General features: G+C 44.5%; 1 protein-coding gene across 1 annotated transcript in view; it reads left to right on the top strand.

Annotated features, from left to right (window-relative positions):
• Positions 1-7,629: 7,629 nt before the first annotated feature.
• m1ap (meiosis 1 associated protein) overlaps positions 7,630-13,789 on the top strand; it is a gene marked incomplete at both ends in the record, with an annotated part of 10,714 nt that continues 4,554 nt past the window's right edge. Inside the window, 3 exons of the mRNA XM_079758291.1 lie at positions 7,630-7,881; positions 8,432-8,671; positions 13,402-13,506. Of these exons, the coding sequence (XP_079614417.1) occupies positions 7,630-7,881; positions 8,432-8,671; positions 13,402-13,506 (597 nt within the window). The remainder of the gene's footprint in view (positions 7,882-8,431; positions 8,672-13,401; positions 13,507-13,789) is intronic.

Here is a 13,789-nt window from a genome sequence, read left to right as displayed (position 1 = left end):
TAAGTAAATGCAGAGAAACACACTAGGACACGACAACGTGGGGCCTCAAACACATCTCTTGTCACCACATCTCTTGTCAGCAGCGTTGGAGCCACAAGAATCAGTGCCGGGAACAGAGTCCAACAGCTGCCTACACCCCGGTCCACTTCAGGCTGACACTGACTTCCTCCACACAAACACATGGCCCCGTCTCTGTCCTCCTGAATGGGGGCCAGTCAAGCCAGCGGTGGGAACGCAAGGCCAACGGTAAACAATGCACAGGGGCGCATTGTGGAGGCCGGGGTCACAGGATCCATAGGGTTCACATGACTCACGGGCAGATCCTATAGGAACAAATCCCACTACTGTGAACTGTGTGTCATTGTAAATAAACCAGGCAATGTATCTCCTATATATTGTGAGCTCAATGACACATAAGGAAGGGATGGTATTATGGTCAGCGTGCAAACTCAACAGGGGGCACGAGATATAGATGTAGCTATTTCTCCTGTTTCTTCTTTTTGTTTCTAAAGATCGAATATACATTATGGTCATATTTTTGGCATCCCTTATTGGTTGCCTGTGCCTCGTCTGTTGCCATGGTAACTCTTTTTTTGGTATGTTCCAGGATTATTATTATTCTGTTGTGAATAGGCAGTGCGGTCGAATATTTTATGGAAATATTACAAGTCAGAGCGAAACAACCGTGACCTGTTTTGTATGAAATTTATGCATCGACATGTCTGCATCATGTCTGTTTAAATTTGACTTTTTGACTTGATTAAAGATACGCATCAATTGAAATGATGAGATACAACTGCACCGGTTTGGATTACAAATCAAAGCCGTCAAGGCCTGGATGGAAACGATTGAGTACAAATGTGAAAAGTATTGTATGAAAAATAATTGGAACGGTTCTACTTCCTGTATCCTGAACAGGCCAAGGATGATTCCTTAAACAACTCATCACAGATTAGATAAATCAAAACATGACTCAAAACCAAAGCCAAGAACATCATCCTCGAACAATGAACACATCTAATCTGGTGATCAACACAAGACGCTGCGGTTCACTTGTTGGGACCCAGACTGAGACATGAGCATGACCAGATAAGAGAGCTCATTCACAACCTGCCCCCACCCCCAGCTTTCTCTAGCTGTCTCCTGAGAGCGCGCGAGGAACCGTTGGCTCGTGGCCACAAGTCCTCACTGATCACGGACAACACCGTGGTCATACGATCAGCAGGAGGTTTGTGTTATGAAAGGAGTAAACCTCAACGGGGTGTCCTGTTATTGCACAATAATGGATGACAGGGTTCTTTACAAGAATTACCGAGTGTGGGCGCTATTCTGTGACACTCTATGGCGATGGTGATGATGAGATCGTAATTTGACGATCGTAATTTTGGTCTTGCCATACATCTCCTCGATATTTGTGCTCATTGATGTCAACAGTAAAGTTACCAGAGAGGGATGGGTTATGACATTATAGTAATAGTACAGCATCACAGCTGCAAAGGGGAAATTACATTTGCATTTGCTGTGCTTAACCAACGGTGAAATAAATTCTCCATACGGCACTTCTTCATAACGGGTTGATGAACATCTTTTTATATGTAGTTAAGTCAAAGGATTTCCTGCCACTGTTGATAAAACAATGTAAAATTTGTTTTTTACGCATGGAACAAGAACAAGCATTTTATCGCAACTCATTCCTCTGAAGTAATTTTCCCACCCAGATTATAGTGCAAACACACAAAGTACTAATAGGCCTACTCACCATTGCCCCACCACACACATATGCACACAGACACGACAATATAAATAACATTTCCATGGAAGATTGTTGATCCATTGAAGAAAACAATGGTTTTCCCACAATGCTCAGCAGTTTAAAACAAAGCCCCCGTAACAACAGGATTTGATTGGCTGTAATTTGATTGGTAGTAATAAGATAGAAGTTTTGGCTGTTTTCCACTCTCCGGAAGCAGACTCATAGACACATTCTCCTCGGAAGCTAAACCCCAACTTTGAGCATTCCCTGGAAATCTGTTGTGTTTCTCTAACCAGAAACCCAAAGCTTTGTTTCACCCAGTTTAGGCACTTTAACATGTAAATAAACAAAAAAAAACTCCAAGAATTTGTTTTTTCAGAAGAGAAATAATCCCTCTGCAATAATCTGGCACATACCTGTCCCACTCACACAAACAGAATCTTATGTAGGTGGTGATGGAGATTAAGCAATTACCGGTAAACATTTTCTGGTAACTTCAGTTACCTACATTACACTGTCTAATGTCTAAACATTGCCTAACTGAAATATAAATATCAATATTTCTTATAGAGAGCTGGACTGCTGTCACGGGTCCCTAAAAGATTGATTTGGTCCTTATAGTAACCGTATAACTTTGAGGCAATATCTAGAATGTTTATTTCAACGTTCTTCTCACCAGTCGTATGAAGGAAACAAAACTGAATTGGGGACATCCATCATCCGTGCTGTGGACGACATTTTGATGCTTGACACTTTCTGGTGGCTGACGAATACACACACACACACACACACACACACACACACACACACGCACACGCACACACACAAAAGCAAAAAAAACTGAATAAACAGAAAAAAACAAAATAGATTGAAAAATATACTGGTACAGGAAATGTCACACTTTCACACAAATTAGTTCAACTATTAGTTCAGCTAACCTATATCTGGTAAGCCTTCAAAGGGCTGTGCGCATTGATTAAAAAATGATTAATGCCATGGAACGATAAGCATATTTTAAGAAACACAATTTTGAATGTCACACACCGGCTTGATGGAAACAGCTAGACAGAAATACCACATAGCCTAGCCCACAGGTTGTAACAAGCCTTATGTTGTGTCTGGATGGAGAGTCAACACAACATTAAGGTGGGTTAGTGTTAACACTCATAACACGGATATGAATGTGCTTTTGTAATGTAATAACCTGTGAATGCCAAGGTTAAGAAGTTTAAGACTGGTAGGACGCTGGCGACTCTACTGTATGGATATCAAGTAAGCGCATAGTAATGCAAAGAATGCTGTCTATGAGTATTTGTGGGAAAAAGTTTGTCATGTCATTCATCTATTCATGTGCCTCTAAAATACTTAGCAGTACAGATTTTTTACACATCTAAATCTAGCTGCATTTGTTGGTACCTGATGGAACCCTCTCCATACTGGCAGCACAGCATGAACCAGTAATTCCCCATCCATGTTTCCACTACCGCTCACATTAAGCCACCAACAGGCTACCACAGAAAAATAAACTCAAACAAAATGTTTCCACAGTCATTTCCTCACTTTCACCTCAAGCTGAGTTAAACAAAGTGCAGTAACCAAAGCAGAAAGCCGATTAAGGCCAGCGATTTCACTTGCCTTAAGGGATTAACAAGAAAGAAAGAAAAAAAAACGCCATTGCCAAACCCCAATCTAATTTTAACTAACTGGAATTCTGCTCAGAATTTGCCAAAAAAGGATTAACTGATTAAAAGAAATCCACAATTCATTGCCAGAAACTGTTGAGGCGACCTTTCCAATGAATAAATCTGAAACCCCATAAGTGGATGACCATGAGCATCAACTCAGTCTTTAACTTTAAATCGACCTCAAAGAGAAAAGTACAGCAACTTGTTGACAGTCTAGGGAAAATCTCTTTCAATCCTAAACGACAAATCCAAAAGGCACACTGGATTACAAAGTTACGAAGCTCATCTTGACCTAGTATGAGCGTGTTTGTGTGTGTGTGTGTGTGTGTGTGTGTGTGTGTGTGTGTGTGTGTGTGTGTGTGTGTGTGTGTGTGTGTATATGTTTGTGTTTGTTTGTGTCAACTGCAGTTTAGAGCAGTAGTAATAGGCCTACAATAATGTAATTGTAAATAGTTATTACTTACTTAAAATATATTATTATTATGATATGATATAGAATACATTCTTATTCTTAATTTACTATTATTATTATTTTAATATAATATATACTAATGAGAAAGCTGTCCACTTACTTCACTTCACACTCTGTTCTTCACCTCACGTGCTGACGCAGCCTACCGCTACATGACGAACAGACGTTAGCATTTTAGCTTCCACTGCTAGCTTAAGGTAAATAATGACTTATCCTTGTCGTGACTGCTAGTGATTCGATCTCATTAATGAATGAATGTACACCCAGGAATATTTTTTATACACTCCTACTACTTACAAATTATATTTCAAACAAAAAAGGAAAGTTATTAAAAGTCTAATTTATGAGAGTGAGCTAACGATGTAGCATTAATGTCAGCCATTCCAAGTTGGTCTCACCGGCTGTGATTTTTCACACAGGTTTGTTGACCTTTTTTTAACATGGTTATTTCCATTTCAGTATTCCAGCCTTCCAAATAAGACTAATTTTATTATTCATTGATCAGTAACAGTTACTTTTGAAGTCTATTGACGAAATGCTAACATAATGTCTATACATATACAGTATATGTATACAGCTACTTTACATAACTATGGTTGTCATTTACAGGGAGTCCGAATACATAATACTGTATGATCTGCACCTTTACGCAGGCTATGGCAATAATATGAATATTTAAATATTTTATATAAAATAATTGGATTTTTATTGTATTCTGTATCTGGAGCGAGCTAGAGAGCAGCTGTAGCAGTTCAGTGGCTCCTAGCTGGGAATGGGATTGGGAATGGGATTGGATTAAATACGTGAATAGAGTCCAGGCTGAAAAAAGAGTAGACACAAATAGACAGGAGTCACAATATATGCTTTGTCCCGGGTGCTCAGAGAGGATCAAAAGAGAGCAGTGGGTGAACAGTCGCTTTAACAGCCTGTGGGAAAGGCTGAGCATACTGTTCTGAGCTGAAATGGGTCGCATGCCCTCTGATAACAGAAGCCTGACGCCTGCCACTAGTTTAGACACGTACCATTAAACAATGACTGGCTGTGTTCCTTTGTTGCCATAGTTTATTATTGGCTACTGCCAATGCAGTGTGTGTATGTGTGTGCGCGCATAGTGGTCTTGTGTCTGTCATATATAGAGGGATATATATATGTGTGTGTGTGTGTGTGTGTGTGTGTGTTGCTTTCATGTGGAAGGGTGTGGTGTGTGTGGGTGTGATGTGGATATATTATCTTACTTAACTTGGTGTGAAATCTTTTTTTTTTGCGGCGGACCATTCTAAATCTGTGTCTGTGGCAATGTCAAAAGGTCTCCCCAAAGCCTGTGTCAGGGTCTTCCCAGGGCTGGGCTCCAGGGAGACCTCCAGGGGTTTTGCTGCTGTGTGTGAGGCCCTGCTGTCTGGGCTGGGGGTAGGCCTAAGCCTGGCCTGGTAGTGGTTGATCCATGGGAGTCCCACGGTAATCTGTGGTGGAAGTCACATAAATGACATAGTTTCAGAGTGGGATTTCGTCCTGAGAAGCGGTTTTGAATTATCCGTGGATTCTCCCAGGAAGTTTAGTCTAGTTCTTCTAAAAAAGCGTAATGATAGGCCTCGGAGTGGAGTCTATGTGGGCCAGTAGGCACTAGTAGGTGTCGTCTATTGGCCCACAGCCCTCTGGTATATACCCTTACTCATTTCCTGTCCGTGTCATCGTCTACGCCAACGGCACGCCAACACAGAATTATCTTAATCAGAGTGTGAGAAAAACCTGAATTATATTATCAGAAAAACAAAACATTGACATGGGTGAATGTAAACAGTACACCATACTAGCTGCTCTAAGTATTCCTGTAGTGTTTGTGTATTAACCCTACTATAATTGATGTAGCATACAAATTGACATTTTGTTAAAAATATATAGGACCCATAAGGGTTAAAATGCAATTTTTTAAAAGAAAGAGGAAAAGTCCTTAATGAATAGGGCTTTAGGAAATTACAGGCAAGGGCTATCTCCACTTCCCCTTAGCTTTCCTTATGTACACTCCTCGGCTGAGCTCACTCACTCAGGTGTGATCAAGAAATGACTGACTGCACTGATGTGAGTCTAAACAAGACTTAATGATGTTTCCAAATCACAGGTTTCCCGCCCTTTGAAGTAAGACGTTGATTATAACGAGCACACATACACACACACACAGTGTGCACGTACATACAAAGTACACAGGCAAAAATGCACACCTGCAAAGCATATAACCTATACTAACACATCGTCTGTTCCAAAGCGAGCATTTACACAAAATAAATTACGTCTGTGTGTGGACACTTGTCTCTTGAAAACACTTTCTCTCGTTTAAAAACATTGTGCACGCAAACACACAAAAACACTCTCACTCAGACGCGGTCCCCACAAAAACCCTCTAATTACAGGGTGTGTAATGAGGACGGGTGATTGACAGTGTGAACTATGGGTTTTTCCGCCCAGCGCAGTGCCGTGTAGTGTAGTCAGTCTCGAGTCACTAGTGTACTGTGTAGCCACTCACAATGGACATTCCCCCATTGCCACATCCTCTGTGCCGCATGTCATGCTGAATTCACTCACTGGTCTGTTGACACAAACCACACACGGCCCAGTCACCCACCACTGTCCATGCCATGGTCCTCGTCACTATAAATAACGGTGAATCTTCCCTCGCCCCTGTTTCGTGGTGATCTCGCCTTAAATCATAAGACGTGTGAACTTGGTGCTTCGACAATGACTGGTCCTCCTTAGGCAATGTGATTCCCTCGTGTTTCCTGTGTGTTTTGTTTCCTAATGGCGTGATGAAATACTGGCCTAAAGGGACATGTTCGACCCGCCCCCAACGTGATTTACTGGGAAGACATGTCATGCTATAGGATGTTCTGTGGGGGTCACATGAGAGCCAAGGTTCTCTGGACCCCATAAGGTCAGCGCCCCCACCCTCCCATCCCTCTCTGGCCCTGGGTGGAACTCAACCCAGCCCACCCACAGGAATCAAACCCCATTAAGATTTCAGCCATCTGCCTTTTCACTTTCACAAGACCCCACCCGAGTACATACTGTGATAAGTTTAGTTTGTCGAGTTGCCACATAAGAGGTTGTTTTGCAACTTTGCCACTGCCCTACCCGCCTCTGAAGTTATTTTAACAGAAGTTAAACCTAATGCAATATTAATCTGAATAACTTGCGTTCTCTCTTGCGACTCACACAAGTTACCACATAAATCTCAGCTATGCGTTCTATTCATGCTGTGCTGTTGCAGTTTGTTAATGACTGTTGGGGGCTACAGATTATCATATGGGGCCCATAAGTTGAAGTATTGTTCTCCTTTTGTTGTGGTTTGCATTGTTATTGTGTGTTTTCCGTCCTGAGGTCTCGGTGGACGCGATGTGTTCTGTGGAAATGTTGCCATGATTGCTTTTCCCTGAATGTAACTCCCACTTCAGAGTATTTAGAGTTCAGTGTGCTATTTATCTTGTTTTGCTAATGTCATAATGTGCATCACAACATGTTTTTTGCATGATAGATTCTACTAATAATCTGCAAAGTGTATATTGGAAATACAAATTTAAAGGACTTGATTAAAAATGTTTATGTAATGTAAGTAAAAGTAATACCATGTACTTTTACTACCGAGAAAAGTACATGGTATTTTCCCATGTCCTTGTACCCTAATATATTCCTCTTTGACTAGTCTTGTCGTTTTTTAGACCGGCACCTCAATGGACGCCAGGAAGAACAAAACCCCCGCGCTCCCCAACCCCAGCGGCTGGCCCTCCCTGTTCCTACGGCAACCGCCCCGGGTCCTGATCGTGGAGGCGCTGCCACCCTGGTGGTCCCAGACGGGCCCCGTGCTCTGCGAGGCCCTGGACAACTTCCTGTCCCTGGCCTGCAGCGTGGCGGGCCCCTGCCGGATCCCCTTGCTCTCCCTGTACGCCGTCAGCAGGCAGCAGGAGTGTCTGCTGCCCTTCGTGGTGAGACAGGAGCGGGGGGGGGGGGGGGGGGGGGGGGGGGAGAGAGAGGGAGGGAGGGAGGGGAGGGAGAGAGGGGGAAGGAGAGGGAGAGAGAGGGGGAGATAGGGAGAGAGAGAGAGGGGGGAGAGAGAGGGGGAGAGGGATAACAAGGTAAGATAAGAGAAGACTTTTTGCTGCTTGTGTTTGTAGACAGAATATCAGCTGACAGATAATATGATGAAGCTCTCGATGCACAAAGAGAGAGATCCTTATTGCATTATCCTATCCTATACAATCTTTACATCACATCTTTACAACTTCTCTCAATCACACTCATCCTTGATCCCCTCCTTTCTACTCACCCAATCTCTCTCTCTCTCTCTCTCTCTCTCTCTCTCCCTCTCCCTCTCCCTCCCTCTCTCTCTCCCCCCTCTCTCTCTCTCTCTCTCTCCCTCTCCCCCCCCCCTCTCTCTCTCTCTCTCCTCTCTCTCTCTCTCTCTCTCCCTCTCCCCCCCCCCTCTCTCTCTCTCTCCCTCTCCCCCCCCCCCCTCTCTCTCTCCGTCCCCCCCAGCACCTGAGCGGTAACCTGGCCAGGCTGCGCAGCTGCGTGGAGGAGCTTCGGTCCCTGCCTGGGGAGGGGTGTGTGAGGGCCCCACCTCGAGGTCCCTGTGGAGGAGGAGGAGGAGGAGGAGGAGGAGGAGGAGGAGGAGAGCTCCTCAGGCAGGCCGTGCTGGACTGCCTGCAGCAGTACAACCAGTACACCAGACACATGTCTGCCGGCAGCGGCACCAGCAACAACACGTCTCTGGAGGTACGGTGGGGCTGACCGGAGTGGTTTGTCGACCAAGGAGCAGTCGTTCTGTGATCTAGTGTCGTTTATGATAGAATATAAACTAGGCTGGAACACCAATGTTATTGTTCTGTACTATTCTATCCCATAACAAGTGGAGTGCGGGGATGTTCATTTTGGCGTTCACTGTCATGTTCATTGTCATGTTCATTGTCATTTCTGCACACATGAAGGCATGCAGGCCTTGGCCTGGTCGGTTCAAGCCTTGTCATAATAAATTAAGTTGGATCTATTTTAGCTATGACACCTCCAATTAGCGGCTGTAAATTACGCACTGGTGTTATGACAAGCCCTGCGTTGGGAGTTGTGACACTTTCATTAGGACTAGAGCTGCATTTTGCATTTAGCTTGTTGGAATTCACATTGGACTGTGTCACGGTAATAATCGTGGTGATAATCACGGTAATAATCACAGTGATAAACGCGGTGATAATCTAGCCATAATATAAAAAACAAGAGGACAGCATGAGCTCTATGATGTTGATGAGATTTTTACAGATAAGTCATTGTCGTCATACTACGGTGGGTTATCTTTTTTAGCCCTCCTCGCCTTGAGAAATATGAGCCAAGATAAAGGTGGAGATGCCGGGGATTGAACCCGGGGCCTCATACATGCGAAGCATGCGCTCTACCACTGAGCTACATCCCCCTTGTGTTGGTCTTCACTGCTGATTGGCGGCTGCTAATAGCCATTGTCCTGCTATATAATGGACTACAATGGGGGGAGATCCATGAATAACCATGAATAATTGTCAGCGTCCTATGAGCTGTGAAAGTTGTGACTGGTAGCCAATATTAATGTTCACTACTACTAAGTCATTTTGTGTTCTTCATCAGGGGGCATTTCTTGGACAAGATCCCAAGTATCCATTTTAGGCTAATGACGGAAACTGGCTTAAATCCTTCCCATGTAATCAGCCTAATGTGTTTTCTTGCTGTATAAAGCAATTCCCTCTCTGTCCTTCATTTCAATCACTGAGTTCCCTGATACCCCTTATTAAACCCATCATAAAGAATAGGCTCATTAACCATTGAATGGCCTATTTTACAACAGAAAATACGTTATACCCTGATAAAAGCAAATCTCTATTTGCTAGAATGACATAAGACTTAACTGTTACAATTATACAATAATTCAATAATCAGTCACATCCCGATAAGGAGCATACCAAATAATTAGCGGAGCATATATTTATGGAGAGAGCAGGAGTCCAAAACTTCTTCAAACTATTTGAATATATCTCCAAGCCACCTGGTCTTCTGCTTCAAGAGTGCTGAGGGATAACGCTGTCGAACTCAACAAAGGATCAGCATGACAACTTGCTGTCTTATAGCTCTCCTTAACTTTCCTCAAGTCACTACTTGTTGTTTCTGGTTAGCACGGATTTGGGCTTAAGTGGATCCAGGGAGAAGATAATATAGTTTAGAGCTAAACTTAAACCCAAGGTTTTGACATCCGTAAAGGAACTAGAAAAGAAATAGCCAACGTAATCTCTGCCAACTCAGTGCACATCGTCAGTTATATTTAGCTAGCAGACATATTTTCGGTGTTGGGCAAAAAAAGATTTAGTGTCCCCCCCCCCCCCCCCCCCCCGGTTTCTTTCAACCAAGCCACACGATTGGATACAAGGGTCTGACATGTTGACACGAGAGATATTGTTGAAGTACAGGAAGTTCTGGACAGATAATGAGACGAAGAGGCTTCGTACGCCCGCAGATATGAATAGAGCCATCAGAGGCCAAACCCCTGGACACTTGGCCCTCTGTGTGTGTGTGTGTGTGTGTGTGTGTGTGTGTGTGTGTGTGTGTGTGTGTGTGTGTGTGTGTGTGTGTGTGTGTGTGTGTGTGTGTGTGTGTGTGTGTGTGTGTGTGTGTGTGTGTGTGTGTGTGTGTGCGTGCGTGCGTGCGTGGCGTGCGTGCGTGCGTGCGTGCGTGCGTGTGTGTGCGTGATTGTCTATGAGTATGTGTGTGCGTGTGTGTGTGTGTGTTTATTTTTTGTGTGCTCAGTGAGTGCTATTCAAAGGCTACTTTCCAGTGGGGAGTGTGTATGGCAATAAACATATGGCAGTTCACGTCGATTATTATTTTTTCTTCATTGGCAAAGTGTTTGGTTTAATGGAGCATGATCACGGGACAATTAGGCATTTTCAGAATGTGGGCAGTAGCACCAAGGAATTAGGTCTGAAATTAGCAAAACAAAAAGGTGAAGGGAGTGACCATGTGGATCCTGAGATGGGTTAGCCCTGACTGACACCAGCCATGGAGGGCGAGGCCAAGTTAATTTGCAATACACTGGGAGTTTACACCCTTAAAGAACACAAAATTTAAAGGAATCTACACAATAAAGAAGTCAGGTGATTGACTTGGCCAGTGGCGAAACAAATGCGATACAACTAACATCACACCTTTTAATAAGAGAGAGGAATGGAGCTACCTCTTAGTGCAAGGAGAATTTATACAAAGGCTTATTAAATCACCTTGTTATATAAAGTATTAGGATAAATTTTTCCATCTCATACATGCGTATGAATAGCTGAGAAGTGGATGTGTGTGACCACGAAGGGACGGATGTTCCTGTCTGTCTTTGCACCTGTGTGTGTAATCCGATGTTCCATGCTCATTCAATCCATCACCAAGATAGGCCCTGTTCTCCCAAAAACAGAACAGGAAACAGGAAACAGAACGCAGGTCCCCGTCTCCACTTAATCCAATTAAACAGGGATCATCTCCCACCTCAGGCTATGTGACGCAGCACTGTGTCCAGAACATCATCTTTATCTCCCTCATCCCCTTTAGGCGTGAAAACCCCTGCCTCAAAAGGCTCTATTCTCTCTCTCCCCCCCCCCACTGTCATCCAAATATAACTCTATATAAGTCACCGCCCTGACAAGATCCACATCTCTCTTTTGGGAGCGTGAAATGGGCGCCTTGCAGAGATCTCTGCCTTTGTTCTCAGGCCCACTTGTAAGGGGCTTGGGATGAAAGCGCCGTGCTGAAGGACTGAGTGTGAATGTACCTCTTGTGCGTTGCTCAGACTTGGCCCTCAAAGAACGGTCTCCAGCCTGGTTAGCATCCATGTCACAAGAGCACTTGTAGCAGAGGCACATAGGAGATAATCTCAATTGAGAGTTTGGGGGAAAAGCCATGATTCGTAAAGAATAATACATAGTCCATCCATTGCTTCGTAGTCTTTGGGTTTGCTTTGCAATGAGCATGTACATATCATTTGTGTTGCAGTCTTTCTTAAAACGTTGAACCAGCCTACATGCTGCCACCAACGAATGAAATCACTGTGGCTCTGACGTTTGTTCCCATCATGCGCAGTACTCTCTGCAATAGGGACCACACTTTGCTTATCTAGTGTTAAGACATCCAGCGAACGGTGATTAGATCAGCAGTTTAGAATGATGGGCCTCAGGAGAAGGTCAGAGATGAACCAAGCCAATAACAGCGAGACACTGTGGGCAATGGGGTAGGGAAGGTGAACACATAATGAAGACTAGATCTGTCTTCTTGTTTGCTTCTTGTTTTTGGTGAAGAGTCGCGATACTCACTGGAACTCACTGAGGGGAACGTAATGGAAAAGAGAAAGTGTCATGTTTAGGAAAAATGACCCCAAGCAAGCTTTTTTTCCTTGTGGAATGTCAGGCGCAGACAGGGTTTGGGGCTGCGGAGTAGCTCTGCTCTCTCTGCATGTCTGAACGCACGGCGTTGGTGGTATAGTGGTGAGCATAGCTGCCTTCCAAGCAGTTGACCCGGGTTCGATTCCCGGCCAACGCAGTACCTTTTTCCAAATTGTACGTAGAAAGGCTCTGCTTACGTTGCAACACTGCAGCAAGTTTTTTTTCTTCCACAGGGTCTGCTTAGGTCCGAGGAGTCCTGTGGCAAGGTCTATTCCTTCACACAGCGTTGGTGGTATAGTGGTGAGCATAGCTGCCTTCCAAGCAGTTGACCCGGGTTCGATTCCCGGCCAACGCAGTACTTTTTTCTAAAACTTAGCAGAGAAAAGTTTCTGTTTACGTTGCTTTTCTGTAGCAAGCTCTTTTTGGACACAGGGCGTTGGTGGTATAGTGGTGAGCATAGCTGCCTTCCAAGCAGTTGACCCGGGGTTCGATTCCCGGCCAACGCAGTTACCTTTTTCCAAAACTTGACGAAGAAAGCTCTGCTTACGTTGCAACACTGCAGCAAGTTTCTTTTCTTCCACAGCGTCTTCTCTCTATACATAGGAAGAATGCAGATAAAGAAACAACTACTTGAATCTTCCTATGAGTATTTCTGGGGGAGTGGGTGCAGAGCTGTCACACAGGCTGCAAGGGTTTGCTTCAGCAACACACTGCTTCTCCTGTCGCACAGAAATGTAGTTTCCTGTTCGTTGAGGTGGAAGGTTTATGCTTTTAGCAGAGAAAAACAATTTTTGTGTGCGGCGATGACTTACCAGAGGGGCTTTGTTTTGTTTTGGGGTTTTTTCAACCCTTAAATTGAAAACAAAAAAAAAGGCCTGTCCTTGTGGTAATCACAAGGTTGAAGAGCACCACACATCACGGCCCCATCAGACTTACCCCCTCCACAGAAGAGGTTGTTCAAACTATCAGACCCAAATCCGTTGTTCACCAATAACAACGCGCCGAAAGCATATGGTTAACAGAACCTCTGTTAACCTGTTTTTCCGTTTGTTTCCTTTGCCATGTCAGGTTACCGTGGTGACCAGCCGGCCGGGGCGGGGTGTGGTGCGACAGCTGGAGGCGGGGCTGCGGGGTGTGGACCTGGTGTCCCTGCGGCGCCTCCTGGTGTTGGAGGTCAGTACTGCAGCGGCGACTGGGGCCGCGTCCCTGGCTCCCCCGAGGACAAGAGCTCAGCTGAGGAGGGTAGGAGACATGCACATAGACACACTCACACACACACACACACACACACACACAGACAGACAGACAGACAGACACACAATGACACATGCTTGCACACACACACACACACACACACACACAAACGTCATATATACACACATAATTACAAACTGCTCCAGGAAGACCCACACAGAAATGATTACCGATCAGATACACACACACACACACACACACA

This window comes from Pollachius pollachius (genome assembly GCF_949987615.1).
Source record: "Pollachius pollachius genome assembly, chromosome: 20".
NCBI classification, from domain to species: domain Eukaryota; kingdom Metazoa; phylum Chordata; class Actinopteri; order Gadiformes; family Gadidae; genus Pollachius; species Pollachius pollachius.
The sequence above is the reverse complement of the archived record's forward strand: the minus strand, read 5'-3'. Positions and strand labels throughout refer to the sequence as shown.